The sequence below is a fragment of the Rhincodon typus genome, chromosome 29 (assembly GCF_021869965.1).
Source record: "Rhincodon typus isolate 14 chromosome 29, sRhiTyp1.1, whole genome shotgun sequence".
Lineage (NCBI taxonomy): Eukaryota > Metazoa > Chordata > Chondrichthyes > Orectolobiformes > Rhincodontidae > Rhincodon > Rhincodon typus.
In genome coordinates this window covers 19,411,694-19,432,717 of record NC_063360.1, presented here as the reverse complement: position 1 = coordinate 19,432,717, position 21,024 = coordinate 19,411,694, and the positions used below count along the sequence as shown (strand labels likewise).

At 38.2% G+C, this 21,024-nt stretch overlaps 1 protein-coding gene across 1 annotated transcript in view; it reads left to right on the top strand.

Moving 5' to 3' along the window:
• Positions 1-18,540, top strand: part of LOC109938267 (RNA-binding protein MEX3B-like) — a 93,055-nt gene extending 74,515 nt beyond the window's left edge. Inside the window, exon 2 of the mRNA XM_020536708.2 lies at positions 16,585-18,540. Within this exon, the coding sequence (XP_020392297.2) occupies positions 16,585-17,846 (1,262 nt within the window). The 3' untranslated portion in view covers positions 17,847-18,540. The remainder of the gene's footprint in view (positions 1-16,584) is intronic.
• Positions 18,541-21,024: the final 2,484 nt, after the last annotated feature.

Here is a 21,024-nt window from a genome sequence, read left to right as displayed (position 1 = left end):
TATCTCTCAACCTAATGAATTTATTGTAATAATAGATGTTGATTACTACTTTAGTAACCTTGGGATATAAATGAAATGTAAATTATTAATTTATTTAGTCAGTTGAAGGAGTAGGAAAGAGGCCAAAAAAGTAAAAAGGAAGGACACATGTCCATTGAGTCAACCATGTTTGCCATTGTAGTGTTGTTAGTAAGCAATTGTAGAGTGCAGGCTGCATGCTGTGTTCTTGGCCAAGGAGCAGCAATGAACAGAGAAAGCAAGATTTGTCTTAATTCTACTCTGTTTAAACTGATACTATTGTTAATAGTGTATTTAAAAATGGCCTATCTGTATTAAAGGTCAGAGTATCTAACCACCATCTGAAAGAACAGCTTGAATACGATTGATCATAATTTAAATAATATTTATACTGGAAATTGATATTTTAAAATTGGCAGTGAATATAAGTGTTCAAGTTTTTAGAAGTTGATTGTTAAGCTCAACATGACTGGGTCTGGGCACACAGCATGAGACTGTCTAAAATTATCTATAAAAGCATTAAATTGGCAGCAAGTCGAAAAATTTTGTCTGTCACAGGTTCTGCTGCATTGATTGGTCCTTGAACTTCATTCATTCTGCAAAATCAAATTCAGTCTTGCTGAATTAAAAAATATACCATAGAGGGCTTGATGGGACAATCACCTGGGACAACATTCATTTTCCTCTGACACTTAGATTTAATGCAGTCATTGCAGTTTGACTGTTCACCTGCTAATGTTTAGGGAGTTTCAACCCAGGGCCTGGAAACAGCGCAAAATAGCATAATATGTGGTTAATAGTGTACTGAGTTAACAGTCTCCCTCAAATAAGATGCAAGGATCACTATATTAAAAGCAAATAACTTGACTAGTGCAGTCAGAGTTTCAGTTCTGAAGTTGGATATTAATCACATTATGGAGCCCCTATACTTGTATTCTACATCCAGTATTTTACTTGTGCTTATGATTCATAATTCAATAGTCTTCCCTAGTTTAGTGAGCTGACATTTTATATTGGAATCCGTAAGATCATCACGTTTTGTGGACGCTACAGTTTTCTAACATTTAGAACTGTAATTAAAGTAAATGCATATTTCAGTATAGCTAATTTTAATTAAATGGAATTGTTGGAAGAAATTTCTTTTTGGAAAGTTTAACCTGTATGTAGGGAGGAGGAATTATCTGCTTAAACCTAATATTGGATAATGACTTTATGAATGTATTGGATGGGAATCTGTACATAACATTTGTTTCAATTGGACAAGGAAGCATTTAGTTTACTAGTTATGATTTTAAAAATAAATTATATATTCCTTAACTGGCTTTGTCATGCTGTACTATGTATATTTCCACCTGTTTTTATTTTACTGCTGTGAGGTTTTTTGTGTCTTTGGCCAACCCTATACTCATTTGCTTGAATGTGAATTACTGAGTTCCAAAAGTTATATTTTCCACCCTGACCAAAATGCACTTGTCCTGCTCCCTCACAGCCCCTGTTCTTCTCAGCTTCATCAGTTTCCCATTATATAGGGCTTCAATCTTAAAATTTTTGCCTTTAATTACATTGTGGCCTCATCCCTTCCTCTGACATCTTTCACTTTTATTTTGTTCTAAATTGTATCCTTTGTTCCTCTTCTGTTCCCATTTCAAACCTGCTCCACTAATGTGTTGCTGAGCCTCTAATAGTGCTCCATGTTTCTCCAAGCACTCTGTTTTTCATTGCAACTTTTTTTCAACAGTATCCTGCCACTGTATTTTGGAAAGGCACATCAGGGCAGGACTTAACACTCCCCAGGACCTTCCCATTAAGTGTTTGCTGGACAAAGACACCTTGGAGTGCCTGATAGTTTCTTGAAAGTACAGACCTGGGTAAACAAGATAGTGAAGAAGGCATTTGGTATACTTGCCTTTATTGGTCAGTGCATTGAGTATGGGAGTTGGGAGGTCACATTGCAGCTGTACAGAATATTGTTTAGGGCATTTTGGAATACTATGTACAATTCTGGTCTCCCTGCTGTAGGAAGGATGTTGTGAAACTTAGGAAATTCAGAAAAGATTTACAAAGATGTTGCCTGGGTTGGAGGGTTTGAGCTATGGGGAAAGGCTGGGGCTATTTTCCCTGGAGCATTGGAGGCTGAGGGGTGACCCAGTAGAAGTTTGTAAAATCATGAGGGGCTATGGATAGAGTGAATAGACAAGGTCTTTTCTCCGAAGTGGGGAAGTCCAAAACTAGAAGACGTAAGTTTAAGGTGAGAGGGGAATGATTTACAAGGGTCCTAACGGGCAACTTTTTCACAATAGGGTGATGTGTGTATGGAATGAGCTGCCAGAGGAAGTGGTAGAGGCTGGTATAATTACAACATTTCAAAGGCATCTGGATGTGTATATGAATAGGAACGGCTAAGATGGATATGGGCCAAATGATGGCAAATGGGACCAGATTAATTTAGGATACTGGTATTTCTGCTTTAACACATGTTTTGTTAACGTGAATTGGCTGTAACGTGACTGATGAGTAATGGATGCATAGCGCATGATGCAACTATCGTGTTATAGGAGTATCTGGTTGGTATGGATGAGTTGGACCAAAGGGTCTGTTTCCGTGCTGTACGACTCTGTAACTTTCATCTTGCCTTTGGTCAGCATCCTAAACCTCCCATCTTATAGCTGGTAATGATATTTTTGTTCTGTAATTAGTTTTTTCTTGCGTCCATAAAGTACTTTGGGTACCTTTTCCATATAGTACTTTGAATAAATGTGGAACATTGACAATCTTAAATATGCATCTCAAAAATATTTTTCTTCATTCACACCAAAATTCTGGTAGTGTGAAGTACTGCCCATTTACTTCAGAAACCTGTATGCCATTATAACAAGGGTACTTTTCAGTTGTTTTTATGTTGAAAGTATAAAAGTGTTATTGAAAATTAATTTGAGCAGATTTCATGCTTATAGTGGATGAGAAATACAGCACTAAATTATGTATGGACTTTATGTTGACATAAAGATGGCTGATCAAATGGGATCTTCTGTTATTGTGTCAGAGGAAATTAGATATGTTGTCATGGATAAATTGGAGATTTTTTTGGGAAGAGTGAAATTAAAACTTCGTATGGTATCTGTCCAATTGGATGTTCTTGATACCTGATGTGGAATATTTAAAATGGATGTCTTCAGTTCAGCAATTACATCCTTGATTTTATGTGCTGAAATGCACAAATTTTACAACAAAATGGATGTGATACATTTGAAATATAGTTAAAGATATGCAAAAATTAAAATAAATGTCTTGATAAGTTTTAATAAAACTTTCATGCCAATTAGTGAACCTTAATCATTAATCAATTGCAGTAAATTCAGAAATATTGCTGCAGGTTAAATATACCTTGAACTGTGCATGAACATTTTTTCCTAATTAAAGTTGGTTATTTTGGGATTTAATTTTAAGACATGTTCTTGACATCTGATCACAGCGTCTCATAGTTGAGGTGAAGCATGATATGATTTTCATTTTTAGAGCTTCTTAGAGCTAATAAGTGTATGTTCAAACAAAGTTACTTCAGAGCCCATAATGCTGGGGATATATTAGCATGAATAGAGGATTGGCTAACTAAAGTGAGTTAGATAAGGGGGTCATTTTCAGAATGGCAACCTGTAACTAGTGAAGTGCACAGGGATCAGTGGGTGGGCCACAATTATTTACAATATACATTAATGACTTAGATAAGGAAGTGCATGTACTATAGCCAAGTTTGCAGATGACACAAATAGGTAGAAAGCAAGTGGTGAGGATTACACACAGCATATACAGAGGCATATAGACAGTTCAAGCAATTAGGCAAAAAACTTGGTAGATAGAATATAAATATGGGGAAAATGTGAGTAATGCGCATTGGTAAGAAGAACAGAGGAGCTGAATATCACTTAAATGGAGCTAAACTGCAGAAAACTACAGTGCAGAGGGATTTAAAACTTCTCTTCCATAAATCTCAAAAGTTCAGCCTTCGTGGTAAAACTGTACAAGGCTGTAGTCAGACCACAGCTGGATGCTGTGAATATATTGGTCACCTTGTCTAACGAAAAATATACTGACGTCGGTGGCAGTCCAGAGAAGGTTCACTAGGCTGATCCTGGTAATGGAGAGACTTGGAGAGGAAGGCTTGAGTTGGTTTTGCACGTACTCATTCGAGTTTAGAAGAATGAGAGGTCTCTTAGGCTTTAGAGTAGATTTGTAGCTTGGGTTGTGGATGTTGTGGTTGGTTGGCTTGCCAAGCTGGTTCATTGTTCCCTAGGCATTTCATTACCCTGCTGGGTACCATCAGTGCAGCCTCCAATGAAGCGCTGTTGTTTCCACGCCTGTTATTTAAACTCTGGTGTCCGTTGAGCTTGGTTACCTCACTTCTGGTTTTCCTTCACAATGCAGTATATATGGGGTCCAGCTCTGTGTTTATTGATGGCTTTCTTAGTGGAGAACCAGGCTTCCAGGAATTCCCATGCTTGCCTCTGCTTCGCCTGTCCCAGGATCCTGGTGTTGTCCTAATTGAACTGGTGGTTTTCCTTATCCACGTGGACGGAGATCAGTGAGTATTAGTTGTGTCTTTTTGTTGCCAGTTGATGTTCGTGTACTGGTGTGGCTAATTTCCTTCCTGTTTGGTCTCTGTTGAAACATACAAGATTCTTGGGTGAATCTGACAGTGTAGATGCAAAAAGAGTGTCTGGACCTGAGGGTGTGCCTTTTAAGCCAGATAAGGAATTTCTTCTCTTCAGGGCAGTGAATCTGTGGAATATTTTTTACTGCAATGGGCTGTCTAGGCTGAGTTGTTAAGTTTCAAAGCTGAGATAAATTTTTAATCAGTGAGAGAATCAATGGTTATGGGGAAATGTGGAGTTAAGGACTATCAGATTAACCATTATCTCATTGAGTGGCAGAGCAGACTCAATGTGTTGAATGGCCTACTTCTCTGCCTCCGTCTTCTGCTCCCATGTTACGATGGAAAACTATGAAAAACTAGAGAAGTCTTCAAAAAATAACTGCAGGGCACACGTAGCTAGCAGCTGAAATATGGTTTACGTTGTATATGTAAATGTGTAATTAAGCTTGCTTTGTTATCTGACATTCCGTTACCTATGTTTATGTGGAGAGGAAGACTATTAGCCCATGGAACTCCTAAGTATAGCAAGTGCAAAATTGATCATGCAAGTGGAGTAGTTTGAGTATTCTCCTCCTTTGAAATAGTCCGCCCTGTTCAATTATGAAGTAGTAGATTAAAATTTTAGAAGTTAGAAATGGTGACATCTGGATTCTACACATTAAAGGTTTAAATTACCCAGTTAGGGAGGTTTTGTGGGTAGGAAATGTAGGCTTTCATTATCAATTTTAGATATTTCCCTTTCTGGAACTCTGAGATACATTTGCTAACTGATGATTTGAGCAGTTTTGGTACTTCTATAGTTGTCGTACTGTAATAAGACATGGTGTACCTGCAAAGACTGAGCATTCAAGCAGTGTTGCAAAAGAGCAAAAATATTTTAAGAAAATCCAAATCTTTGCTTTGGCTGAATTATGTAGTACTGTAATTGTAAGAATCATAAGAATTTAACCTTCCTAAAGTTCAACACAGTCATAGAACCTTTGTTATGCTAAGGTTGAAGTGAGAGGGATGAGTTCTGTAATTGTTGCAAGAGTATTGAATGAATACTAGATTGACTTGCAATGGTCTATGTGTAATGTAGAATATAAAATATTTGGAAACGACATGATTGCATAGTGTCTATTGTGTTAATCTCATTGTCCTTACAAACACTTTGCCAATAAAATGTGTGTTTCTGTTTAATCTATTCATTCAACAGAAACTTTGTGTGCTGTTATTATGGTACTCTTCTAATCTTCCATACTTTGCAGTTGATTGAAGTATTTGAAGGTCACTTGTTGCTTTTGCACCTGAAAGTAGCAAAACCTCACCAGGAGCTGAAATGGCTCAAATGTAAACCAAAGTGCTCTTCCTGAATAATACATTAATTTTAAAAGAATGACCACATTGAGTGAGGTTGCCCAGGCTGCAACTCTGTAATAGCTCCCCTCGAAAAGCAGAGGTGGGTTGATGGGATGAATTTTGTTGCCACAAAATGTTATTTCTAGAAGAGAAAATACACTTTCTTACTAGTAATGAAAGCATATTTAAAGCGTGCATTGAACAGCTATCATTTTCTTTCTGGTCGTGTAGTGAATGGTCCTAAATGTGTTTTGCATGTGGGGAAGGGAAACTACATGCAAAGGTTGCTGTTATACACCTCCTCAGGAATCCTCAGTGCCTCCTGTTCTGAGTTCCCTACTGCCTTCCAGGGCACAATGAATCATCAGCTCTGACTTCAGGGAAGAAGAACGAGTGGTGAGTGCAAACATGAAAACTACTCTTATGCACAAAACACCACAATCGTTTGAATCAATGAGCATCAAAAATTGTGAAAATAGGGAGAGGATTGGGTTGTGGAAGGGAAGGTTGAAGACTAGTGAAAGAAAGGAATGCAGTTGGAAACTGCCTGGGAAACTAGGCAGCAAGGACAAGAAAGTCGTATAGAGTGTTAGGTAACCACTGGAAAAGTAGGAGTGAGCATGGCTGCAGAATTAATCTGGTGTTTGTACTGCTGAAGGGGTATCACTCACATAAGTTAGGGGTAAGGTTGACCTGAAGGAGAGTGAGACATGGTAGTTCAGAATATTAGATTTAGGTTACCAAGACCTCATGGAATGGGGAGAACATGAGGCCTGCTAGACTTTCACATATTAGGATAAGATAGTGTATCGATTGTAATTTAAGAGGTGTTGAAGATGAATAAGTCGTCTAGGAGATATTACAACAAGAATCATTAAGATGTTTTGAATCAGCACGGGCAGGTGGATTATATTATTGTGGTGAAGTACAAAGATTGGTTACAATAAAGTTGGAAGTTGAGGTAGAGTTTAAGTGAACCACCATTGATTTGGTCTGATGGCAGCTGGGGAAGTTGATGGATTCAGAGTTCGAGGTGGGTATGGGCTGGTGTAAGCCAAGGAGAATTAATTTGGTTTGGAAGGCAATAAAACATCCTATGCTTATGTAATATTTATATATACATGGAGTGGAAGTTGTCATCATGTATGTGGAGATTGGCCACTTGATATGTCCATGATAATATCTTGAAATAGCATATAAATAAGAGCACAAGTCTGAAGTTGAATTCTTGTGATAGATTGGAACATGGCTTAAATGTTGCTGATAGTTTAATCTTTGTATAGCAAAGGTACTAGTGGAATTAGGTAAAAAAGTTAAGAGCTGCAAAGGAGACTGTAGTTGCAAGGATATACGGTGGTTATTGGCTCAGGTGATAGCAGGAAAATAGATGAGTAGAAAGATTACTTTCACGCAACATGTCAACCGTGTGATTTTGGCATTGCCTAAGTCATTGTAGTGTCTGTAGCAAGGAATGGTGATAATACAGCTGCAAGACAAAGATGTGTTGACGAATTTGGAGCGTAAGGAATGTTGAGGTAATGGATGGAGAGAACATCATTCCTGCATCTACCCTATCTGGTCCTGTTAAAATTTTAGAGGCTTCTATGAAATTCGCTTTCATTTTTCTGAACTCCAATGAATATAATTCTAACCAATTCAACTACTCCTCATACGTAAGTTCTATCATTCCAGGAATCACTGGCAAACTTTGTTGCAGTCCCTCTACGACAACATCCTTCCTTGGATACGGAGACCAAAACTGTACACAGTATTCCAGGTTTGGTCTCACCAAGGTCCTGTATATTTGCACCAAGACCTCCTTTCTCCTGTACTCAGATTGTCATGCCATGAAGGCCAACATACCATTTGCCTCTTGACCACCTGCGTGCTTATCTTTGGTGTACAAAGGCACCCAGGTCTCGTTGCGCATTCCCCTCTCTTAATTTATAGTTGTTCACATAATTCACCTTTCTGTTTTTGTCCTCATAAAACATACCTGCATATTTATCTACATAATACTGCATCTAGTATGCATTTGCCCACTCAGCTTATCCAAATCACACTGAAACATCTCTACATCCTCCTCACAGTTCACCCTTCCACCCAGTTTTGTCACCTGCAAATTTGGTGATATTACACTTCATTCCTTCATCTTAATCTTTATACATTGTGAATAGATGATGTCCTAGTACTAATCCCTGATAGCACCCCACTGGTCATTACCTGCCATTTGGAAAAAGACTCGTTTATTCATACTATTTGTTACCTGCCTGCCAACCACTTTTCTATCCATCTTAATATACTACCCCCAATCCCGTGTACTTTAATTTTGCACACTAATCTCTTATGTGGGACTTTGTCAAAAGTCTTCTGAGAGTCCAAATAAAGTGGACTAGTGGCTCCTGTCATCAACTGAGCCACATTCTCGAAGAATTCTAGTAGATTTGTGAAGCACGATTTTCCTTTTGCAAATCCATGCTGACTCTGTCCGGTCCATTGTTTTCCCAAATGCTGTGCTTAAATCTTTTATAATGGCTTCTAGCAATTTCCCCAATATCAACACCAGGCTAACTGGTATGTTATTTCCAGCGTTGTCTCTGCCTCCGTTGTTAAGTAGAGGGGTTACATAAGCTACCCTGTAATCTGTAGGAACTGTTCCAGAGTCTGGAATCTTGGACGATGACCACCAATCCATCCCAACTATTTCTAGGGTCACTTCAAGTAATCTCGGATGTAGGTTATTAGGGCCTTTGCTTTATCAGCCATCAATTCCATCACTTCCACCAGCACCGGGGCGGCACGGTGGCTCAGTGGTTAGCACTATTGCCTCTCAGCACCAGGGACCAGGGTGCAATTTCAGCCTCGGGTGACTGTCTGCGAGGGTTTCCTCTGGGTGCTCCGGTTTCCTCCCACAGTCCAAAGATGTGCAGGCTAGGTGGATTGGCCATGCTAAATTGCCCGTCGTGTTCATGGATCTGTAGATTAAGTGGGTTATAGGGGGATCGGTTTGGGTGGGATGCTCCGAGTGTAGGTGTGGACTTGTTGTACAGTCTGTTTCCACACTGTAGGGATTCTATGATAACCATTTCCAACTAATGTTCATTTGCTTCAGTTCCTCTCTTTCACTAAATCATGTCTCCCAACATTTCTGTCTGTTACTTGTGTTCTCCTTTCTGAAATCAGAATCAAGTTTGTATTAATTGGTCAGCCATCTGTGTTCCCCATTATAAATTTCCCTTTTTTTAATTGTAAGGGACACTCCAACGATTCCTTCTACAGTGTTGTTACTAACTTGTCCATAATTACAGATGTTCCTTTATTGCATTTGTCTCAAATTTCCTGTTTAGTGTCACTTCAATATCACCCCTATGTGTTGGGGTCTACATATAACCCCGACTCTTGTTTGTCTGCCCCTCTATCCATACAGATTCCATATCATCGGAGCTAATATCCTTCCTCATTGTGTTAATTTCCTCTTTAACCAGCAATGTAACTCTGGGCATTCAGTTCCCATCCCTGGTCACCCTGCAGCCATGTCTCCGTAATCGCAAATATATCATACCTATTTTCAAATATTTATATGATTAATTCATCCGGTTTATTGCAAATGTATTAAGTCACAAAGTGTTAAGGTTTGTCTTTGTCACATTATTTGTCCTTTGTTTCTCACTGTGGCCCTGTTTGATCCTGGTCCTTTGATTTTTCTGTCACTTTTCTAATTCCCCTTTCTGTCTATTGTTTTGGTCTTTGATTCCTGGCATGCGTTCCCATCTCCTTATTATTTTAGTACCATGCCTCCCCAACCACTGTAGGAAATATTCCCCTGGTGATACCGTCCCAGTCTTGCGCAGATGCAAACTGTCCAGTTTGTAGTGGTCACACCTCCCCCAGAACCAGTCCCAATGTCCCAGGAATCTGAAACCCTCCCCCTTGTACCATTTCTTCAGCCACATGTTCATCTGATATATCCTGTTATTTCTGCTCTGAGTAGTATTTCCTGGGCCCACTACCTTTTGAGTCCTGATTTTCAACTTGCATCCTTACACTCTATATTCTGCCTTTAGGATCTCATTCCTTTTTTGTTTGGGGCAGATTTTGCAATTTAAGATGTTAATTGAGGAATGAATGGTTAGCCTGGTCACTGAAGAGATCTGTCATTCTTTGGAATTAAGTCCTAAGATCTTTCCCCTGAGAGTCAGTGCCTCAGTTTGACGTCCAATCATCCAGCACCTTCCGAGGTTTACTGTAGCGTGAACCTGGATTCTGTTGCTCAAGTTTCTGGAGTGGGAATTTTGTGGGAACCCATGACCACCTGACTCTGGCAAGTGTTCTGCTGTTGGATTGTTGCTGACTGAAGATGAGGTTTTTGTGGTTGGCAGTTGGGATGGGTGACAGTTAAGAGCGCAGTTGGTAGGCCTTGCAAAGTATGATCATGCTGAGAATGAAGACAGTGTAATGAAACTATAGAGAGAGGGATTTATTGGGTAGAGGGAAGACTGGTTAGTTTTCAGAGGGGAGCAACAACACTCGAAGTGGTCCAGATCTTGGAAAAGAATAAATTCACAAAATTCTGATCTGAAAATGTTAGGTTATTTCTGGTCTTTGGGAAGCTGCTGTAGTAAACCATTTTAGTTGCGATTGACAGAATGATGCTTTATATTACAGTGATCCGGTTATAGTCCATAAAGTCATGTCAATTTGTTGATAAGTACATTTCAGATCATTGGTATAGAGTGCAAAGATAACTTGTGTAGGGGATGATGGCCACATTTACAGACATAAGAAAGTGGAAAAAGTGAAACCAGCAAAAAGCAGCTGGAGAAAATTTGCAGAAGGGCAGATAAAACTTCAAAACTGGCAGTTCAAATGTCTTAAACAACATATCGAAGTTATACCAAATTCTTAGTACAGTTACGCATCTTGTGGCAAAATTCTATTTGGTATAGTGTAAAGTGGAAATTTATACAGTGGGACTACATCTGCAGATCTGATGTGTTCGGTTGAGATTGTGTATTGTATACTACCTCCATTTTTACATTAAATGAAGGTATACCCACAGATGAAATGTTTTCTTTTTGGGACCACCTTTGACCCCTTCTGCATATTTTTTATGACAGTAGTGATACTTATGAAGTAGCGTGGTTTGAATTGAACAGGTAATTGATACTACAATTTAAGACCCAGTCCTACTCAACCTGTGATTCATTGTGCAAGTGCAGTATGTATGTAATTCTTGAATATGCACTTAAAGATATTATGATAAGCTTGGATCAGTTACCATGTTAGTGTTTTTCTTTTTATGTATATTTCCCACAGCATATTTGTTTACAGAATAATCAAAATTGACTTGGTAGTGAAAAATAACTGCAGACACCAGAAATCTAAAACAAGTGTTGGAGAAAAGCAGCAGATCTGATAGCATCTGGAGAGAGAAAACAAAGTTAACACTTCTGGTCTTGAAACGTTAACTCTGTAGAGGAAACAGGTGCTGCCAGACATCCTGCATTTCTCTGTTTTGTTTGACTTAACGCTTTGATTCTGATGGGAATAGTGTTGAAGTGAGTCACAGTGTAGCTATGAGAAGGCCCTTGGACTGTTTTTGGAAATATTACTATGATGAACAGCACTGCAATTTGAAATCCTATCATTTCACCTTTTAAGCTATAAGTGGCAGTCTTTTGGCTGCTCCCGAATTGGGGGTTTGGACCACCAAGTTGCTTATGGTTAAATCCAGAGCAGAAAACTGCACCATGGTTTTGCACTCGAGCATATGACTAGTAAATCTTCTGTTAATGAAATTAGGGAGACCCTCTAAATGTTTTGAGATGGAGCAAATGAATCCTTAGTTCACATCTAAATTTGGGGTGATGGTGAAAGTGCAATTTTTTTGATACTCGTCACTCCAGAATTTACATTGTTCACATGACAAGTCTCAGTTTTTTGCGATATGATATAAATTTTAGTCTTGTCTAAATCAGAACTTTTTAATAAGCTACTATTCAAATTTCCAATGTGCAAACAGCTAAATCAGAATCATAATGGCAATGAGGGCTTTCATTACTTTTAAAAAGAACCCTGGGCTGCAAAGTTAGAGAAGATGGTTAAAAATTTGTCTTCAAGACTAGAAGCCAGGAAAATCCAACTAGATTGCTGCTCATGAAATTGTTGCTTCTTGCTAGAAATGCGATCTTTGTCAAAATGTGCCGAAGGCAACATTTACCTGATCTATTATAGCTTACACAAGTCTACAATTTTAGTGTGGTTAGACTGGCATCTGAATAAACATCCATTTAAATGAGGTAAGAGAGAGTGATCAATACTATGCCTGCACCTTTAGGAGACACAAGAGTACGCCCCAAGAACAATACACATCCACTGAGAGAGATCAGAAGATCCAGTTAACAAGTATTAGGTTGGTGATCCTGAAACATAAACAATAAAAGCAAAACCTGAATTATGATCTACATTTAACTGATTTTGATTGAGTTTCTTCAGAGACTAAACTAAAAAGTAGAGATATAGCGTTCTCTCTTAGATAAAGGGAATTTGAAGTAATTGGTGTAAAGTTGTGTGTGGTGAACAGGTCCAGGGACTAAGACTGAAAAAGAACTTTGCACTGCAGACAACTGACTGACCAAGGGTGAGAATACTGGAAACAATGCTTCATCCATCACATTCAAGAATACAAAATCCACCATTTTAAAAGAAAAGTACTTAAGGTTTTGAAAGGAGTTTTGTATTCGGGGAATAAACCGGCTCTTGACAAACTTGGAAACTTTTTGGTGCTTTTATTTATGTGTGACACTGTCAGTTCTATTATACCCACATGATATTTGCATTGTTGTACCATGATAGCTACTGAAGAGACAGCCTAGCTCTATTCGTCTAACTTGGTTCCAATCATGATCATATCATAGACGCCTTCAGAGTTGTGTGTACACTTACCTAACACAGCAAGAGGGATTCAAATTCTGACACTGGGCAAGTTAAAAAAAATAGAATATTGATTGGAATATAAAGAGAACTTGGGTTCATAATTGTATGCATAAATCCACATTTGTGTTTGTTGGATTGTATATGTCACAATCGGGTGGATGTGTGGGCAGGAAAGGATGCAGTGAGCACAGGAGTTTCACAGACCACAATGAACTGATATTTTTAAGATTACTCTATCAGATGGAACATAAGCTATTGATGGGACGTTATTTTGCCCTGCATCCCTATTATCAGCAATTTAAAATTGGTGTGAGGTACTTGTTAGGGAGGAGCATTTAGTTTGGTAAATGAGTGATGCGTTATGACATGGATGTGAATTGTCAGGAATGTGGTATTGAACTGAGAATAAGTGCAGTTAATCACTTCCGTGATGTGTGAAACTGAGATAGTTTGAACTGTTCAGGTGGGATGTGGGCTGCTAGGGATACAGAACAGTGATCTAACTGGGAATGAGTTTTTTCACCTTGATTTTTCTTTGTACTAAAATATATTTTAAACCTACACAGCAAGCCCCTGTTAAATTTCACTTGGTTAATGTTTTGCTTTCTCATTGTTAAAAAGCTTGTTATTAATTTAGTAATGTTGAGTTTCAGTTTAATATTGTTTACCATACATCCTGTTCTGTGACTTGCCTGCTTTTAAGACTTTTCCGTCGTCTTTAACGTGCTCTCCTGGCTTCCTTTCTTGTCCTTAAAAATCTGGTGTCCATTTCTGTCCGGGCTGCCAGTCTGAACTTGCATTGAAGTTCTTGGCTCCACCTAGTGGAAGAATTTATTGGTGCAGGTGGTTCTGTCAGCACCAACCAGCTTCTGACATTTCATGAAGTCTGGTCAATAAAAACTTAACCTGGTGAGTGTAATTTTAATGCACTTATCTTGTATTTATATAGGACAGTATTGTTTGAGATTTAAATTATTTTATTTTACAAATTATTTTGTTTATGAATGTAGGATTTGGGAACATACACCATTTCAACTCCATGCTAACAAAGGTCCTAAAATACTTAATTGTCTAGCATTTCTGTTTTATTTAGTGATTTATTTTATAAGTTGCTTTAAGCAATACATGAATATACAACTCTATTTCCACGAGTGTTGTTTCTTTGAGCAATAAATGTCTGCAAGAACCTAACTCTGCCTTTAACATTGATTTCCGTAGGCAGCCATGCTTCACTTAGTCGATATTCTCAGGAATGCAGCTCTGAATTTAAGTGAAGAATTGCGGTATAAAACCTAAATTCATCTCAAGCATTAAGTCTGGTTCCAGGGTACAAAAAAGATTTATGCGATTGTTGCTCCTAGAGCAGTGAAGTGAAGGAGAATATTTGATAAAGATGTTCAAAATTATCATCAAACGGGTAATGAGGGGAAACCATGGATGGCCTTTGTGTCATGTAATACAACAGCACTTGTGAGATTTTGTGAACAGTGATCTGGGAACAATTTTCAAAAATAATTTGAGCTACTTGAATGCTATGGTAAACGACTTGAGTTTGAATTGCCACTTTTTGCATTTCACCAGGGTCTCAAAGCACTTTATGTACATTGTACACCTTTACAAATAGTTTTGTACGCATTGAAATTCTGCAAAAAAAGTATTATTTTGGTTGTTGTGCGGAAACTTAGGCCGGAGCTGAGAACTTCCTTCACAAATTTTTTAAGACAGGTGGCCCAAGAACCTAAAGTCTCAGGAGGAAATACATTTTTATGTAGCAAATAGTTATAACCAGAATGTGCTATCTGAAATTGAGTTGGAGGTAAACACCATCAAAGCAATTGGATTACTACCTGAAGAGAGAATTTTGAGGCTCGCAGAAACAGGCGGGCGAATAGGATTGGATAAATTCTGGGAGCCAAAGCAAAATGTTCCATTCTCAGCACTGATGTCCTTTCCCTTCAGCATCGTGCTATCCTTGAACATGATGTGTAAAAGCATTCTGAACCAATTATGTTTGCAGTGAAAATTTTGTGTTGCTGAAATGATGTTTACATCTGGGCCAAAGAGTCATGAAAATGAAGAGCAAAACAATGTTGTGTGACTGCTGCAATAAGGCCATGATAAAAGTTAGAACCCACCCTCTGGTACCAGAGTACCTGAGCAGTGCAATGTGAGACCTGCTAGTATTACTAAATGTTGTAGTTGACCTATAAATGCAACATAATGCAAACAGTGTCCTTAGTTATACACTAACTGAAAGGACACATTTTGTGCTTGTCAGATCTCACATTCATCATATGATGTTTTGGTATATCATAGTATATGGCTAGAGGATTGTGTTCAGAATTCTAATCAAACATTGAGACTGTCAATCTCTTTCCCTATCAAATGCAGAGTGGTTGCTAAAGATGCTACTATATTTATTCAGCATTACTGTGAAAGATATAGAAACAGAAAATATTGGCAAGTACAGGTCATTTGGCTCTTCAAATCTGCTCCGCCATTCAATACGACGATGGCTGATGATCCAACTCAGTTCCCTGTTCCTGCTTTCTCCACAAACTTTTAATCCCTTTAAACCTAACAACTATATCTAACTCTTATAATGCACAATGTAATTGAAATTAACTTTTCCAATGCTTTTGAAGTAAATCCTATTGTCAGTGTGAAGAAGAGAATTTTCTCTTAAAGCCAGTAACTGCATTAGAATCCCTAGGCCCTCCCTGTAGTATGCTGGCTAATCACAGAGTAAAACACAGTGCACACACTGTTTCAATGCTTCTACCCCAATTTCAGAAGTGCAACTTTTTTTCTATTACTCTTACTATGCCGTAAAGTGTTAATGTTATCGCCTTCTGAAAGAAATTCTGCCAAATTGAGGTTGATTAATTATATATGCACCTATATTGAATCCTATATTTATCAATCAGATGCCAGTTATTTGCATGTTAGTTCAGAGTATCTTGTTTTGCCATGACATGGAACTTTCTTCTGCAGATTATTTAAGTTCCCTTTTTTAAAACAAATTAGCCTAAATATGCATATAGTTTTAATAGTGGTAGCTTACCAGGAATAGGATATATCTTTGCAATTTGTTTTAATGCTTACATTTTGTAAAACCTACAAGATAGAGCACAAGGAGATAGCAAGAACTGCAGATGCTGGAGTCAGATAACAGTGTGGCGCTGGAGGAACACAGCAGGTCAGGCAGCATCAGAGGAGCAGGAAAGTCGAAGTTTAGACTTCAGTAGAGCACAATCATTGTACTTGTAAACTTTGCTCTTAAACTCTTTGGTAACTTAATCCCAAGAAAGAACTTTTCCAATATGAGCACTATCTTCTTGCTGATTACAGCATATATTAGAAACTAACCATGTCAAAAATAATAATGGGCATTGCAGCTTTAAATGTACAAGTGTACATATTTCTGTAACTATTTATTCAGTTTCCTAGTTGTCACAAAGGAAAGCAAAAGCCTTGGAATCTCATTTCATGTTTCGTTTCTTGTGCTACCATTGTCAACCTGCTCAAAAAATGCAAAATGTACTTGGGTCTTTATGGTTAATAAATAGAACAGCTTTGTTCAAAATCTGACACTTTTTCTAAAATTTGTCTGACACAATTTTTTTTTCTCTTTAAAGGTTGCAAAATTAAGGCTCTTCGAGCAAAGACAAACACATACATAAAAACTCCTGTTCGGGGTGAAGAACCTGTATTTATTGTCACTGGGAGAAAGGAGGATGTAGCCATGGCTAAAAGAGAAATTCTTTCAGCAGCAGAACATTTCTCGATGATCCGAGCATCTCGCAACAAAACAAATGGACTGGCAGGAGCTGTAGCAGGACCTCCAAACCTGCCAGGACAGACAACAATCCAGGTGCGTGTGCCTTATCGTGTGGTGGGGCTTGTGGTAGGACCCAAAGGTGCTACCATAAAACGAATTCAGCAAACAACTCATACGTACATAGTCACTCCAAGTCGTGACAAAGAACCAGTTTTTGAGGTCACAGGCATGCCAGAAAATGTGGATCGGGCCAGAGAGGAAATTGAGGCTCATATTTCAATGAGAACGGGAGTACTTATCGACTTAACCGCAGACAATGACTTTCACTCCAATGGAACTGATGTAAGCTTAGATGGCATCGGCACTACTGGAAGCCTGTGGTCCAAGGCCCCCAATCCAACTCGCAGACCTGCTGCTACCTTTCGAAATGATAGTCTAAATTCTTTGGGAAGTACTTCCACTGATTCCTATTACAGCAATAGATTAGCAGATACCAGTCCAACAAGTCCATTCAGTACAGGCAGTGGTGGTTTCACGTTTGGGGAGTCACTTGCCTCTGTCAACTCAGATGAGCGTAATGTGGGTTTGGAGTATCCAGCCATTGATTGCTTAAGTGGGCCTCACAGCATGATATGGTCTCCATTTGAGCATGGCAATCCTATTCAAGCCTTTAATGGTAGCTCAACTGTCCAGAGACGCACTAACAGCATTAGTGGCCCTTCTACTCTTCGCGTATCACCCACCATTTCTGATAGTAGTACACTCGACCATCCACTGGCTAGGCGTGTGCAAAGCGATCCTTTAGCTAATTTAGCATGGCTGCCTAACCAGACAACCCTGTCTGCCTTTTCTAACAGCCCAGGCTATTCATCGTCTTCACTCCCAGGGAGTACCTCAGCAACATCCGGCTCTCCCACAGACTCGAGTGGTTCTGAAAGCAGGCAGAAAAACAACCGTGACTGTGTAGTTTGCCGTGAGAGCGAAGTGATTGCAGCACTTGTTCCTTGTGGTCACAATTACTTCTGCATGGAGTGTGCCAACCGCATATGTGAGAAAGCTGAGCCCAAGTGCCCTGTCTGCCAAAAACCAGCATCACAGGCCATTCGTATATTTTCTTAGCGGCATCATGTCCTAGCAAGTACTGCAGGCAACACAAAGAACAGAATAACCGCTGTACAATATACCCTAGACAAACCTTATTTTATTTCGACTGGAAGACTATATTTCCTAGAGGAGATGTTTACAAATTAGCTTTAATTTTAACCCAGTCATCATTGGCAATTTTGGAATAAGTTAGATATTGTTGAGCAGTTGTAACCACATGTGCTGATTGTGTACTGCTTGTCAAAGTTACTATGACAGTATTCAGTTAGATTTAAATAAAGGAAAGGTCCGCCGCACTTTGCAGATATGAGTTTTTAAAATTTCTACCTAGCATTTTATTTTTTAATGCATAGAATATATCTTGTACACATAGCTGAGAAAATCCAAGTGGTTGTATGTTTTATAACACCAGAGTTTAATTGTGACAGCACCAGTACAGATTACTAAATATTCAAGTTTTATCATTTGTTTACCTCTTACTATGTATATGTAGGGAATTTATAGGACTGAAAATGTACTTTATTTGAATAAATTTTAAAAACTAAATATATTTTATTTTAAGATAATGGACCTTTAACCTTACATGGCTAAAGTACTGATATATATTTGCTGAACTGACTTGACGGTATGAAATTGTATTAAGAGTTTTATTTTTTGACTTAAACCTTCTTAATAAAAGCTTTTTACAGTACGTTGTGTGAAAAGAAAAGCATTTTGTTGTGTGACCATTTGGTAGAGGGATATAAAGAAAATCTCTTATTTGAGATCTGATTTGATACTGTGTAATGACAAGTAAACCCACATCATTTTAGATAAATAGGAAATGTGAAAGGTTTCTTAGAGTAGTTATGTGTTTATAAAAAAACTGAAATGGGTTGGCCTTAGCCAAGCAACTACCAAAATGTTTATAAATAAAATGTTTAGAAGCTTTCATCAACTACATGGTGTAAATAGATTATTGGGGGAAGATTCACAATTGATGCTGCTATATTTACTATATAGCGAGTGAATGAGCAAACATTAGCACTTAACATCTTAACAAAGTACAACAACGTCTCTCATTTATTACCTCTTTTGATCGTTGCCCATCTTTTGCAGAGAAGGATATTTGAAAGTGCTCCTATCCTTTAATGATCTACTATAACATAATTCAAAATAAATTAAACTTTGCTTGACACTGGTGTCAAATGGTCAACGTTTTGCTTCCAATAAAATATTCTGTAATGCAAAATTTGCCTTGTTTTCCAAATGGTTTGATGTCTTGATTTTAATTTTCTTCTTTGCATAATGAATTTGCATAAGTTTTAATGCAGGTTTGAGTTTAGATGTTCAGTTATCTCTGGTGTCAAGGTAAATGCCATTCTCCATTTCTCAACCTTCAGGAAGAACTAATACTTTTCTTCATGCTGTGACTTTACAGGCAATAATGTATAGATTTCAGAAGCTGAGATTAATGAGGGCTTTTAACCAAAATGCATCAGCTTTCATTTACCTGCTGAGATAATCCATGATGTAAAAAACCCAATTGTGGAGTTTTAAGTTATACATTACAGTGCAGTATATCAGATCTACTTTGTTCTCCCACTCAAACATTTATGTTCTGCACACTGGGATAGAATGATTTTATAGTTTGCATTTCAGTATACCTGTTTATTTTTGTATAGTTACAATGCTAACTTATTTACCCACTAGCCTTTATAGTGCATATGTCAGACTGTTGTCTCATGTTTGTTAATACTTGTCTTTCTACTGTTTTGTTTAAAAAGAACTATGAGCATGAATAGGTAGTTCAGCACCTTGAACCTGCTCTGCCGTTTATACGATCACGGCTCTACTTCATTTTCCTGCCTGCTGTCTGTAATACTAGTTAAAAATCTGTCAGTCTCCTCCCGAGATTTACTCCATGCCCTGGCATCCACCACACAGTTTGTGAATTCCACAGATTCACAACCCTTGCAGAGAAGTAATTTCTCCTCATCTCTGTTTCAAATCTGCTACCCCTTACCTTAAAGCTACACCCTCTTGTTCTAGATTGCCCAATAAGAGAAAACATCCTGTCTTATGTATACTTGGTCATCTTGTTTGTCTGAAACATCTCTCTCTCTCTCTCTCTCTCACCTAATCTCGAGAATACAGACCTAAACTGTTCAATCACTCTTCATAAGCCAAATCCCTCATCTCTGGAATTGATCTACTGAACTTCCTCTAAATTGCCTGCAGTACATCACATCCCTCAAATAACATGACCAAACTGTACACAGTCCTCCAGGTGTGCTCTCACTAATGCCTTATACAGTTGTAGCAACACTTCCCAACTTCTTTACTCTGGTAGCAATAAATGCCAAAATTCCACTTGCCTTTCTTTTTATGTGTTGTACCTGCATACTAGTTTCCTGTGCACCAAAGCACTCTGAAGTTATTCTTCTTTTGAGATAATTTGTCTTTTCAACCAAAGTACATCACCTCTCACTTATCAGTGTTAAGCTCCCATCTGCCAAGTTTTTGGCCCATTCACCTAACCTATCCATTTGCAAAAGTAATTTCTTTATTGCAGCTTCCCACCTATTTTAATGTTATCTGCAAATTTGGCTAATGATACTTTCTATCCCACATCCAAATCATTAATATAGCTTATAAATAGTTGGGGCCCTGAGGCCTGAGCCCTGGAGTACCACAGTAATTGAATTTTGCCAATCAGAAAAAGACCTATTTGTCCTAAATTCCTGCTTTCTGTTAGTTAGACAAACTAATAACTTACCCTAACTCCACGTGATCTTGCCTTGTGCATTAATTTTTTATGCAAAATCTTTTCAGATTTCTTGAAGTCCAGATATACAACAGATGGATCCCCATTATCCACTTGGCTTCGAAGAACTCTAGCAAACTAGTCAGAACACAATGCACCTCTCTCAAAATGTGCTGACTCTAACGGTTTGCATCTTGACTTTTTGTCCTTGATATTTTGATTCTAACAATTGCCCAAGGGCAAATGTTAAATGAACTGGTCTATAGTTTCCCGTAAAACTAGATGTGTAGCTATTTGTATTTTGACTTAGTATTAGAAATGCAATGTCAGGTAAATGAGGATTACTGTTTCTGTTTGAAAGTATGTGCTTTATGTTTAGTCATAGTGCATCACTGTCATCTAATGCCCCAATTATTTTTCACTAAGCAGCAATTATCTGCAATGTTT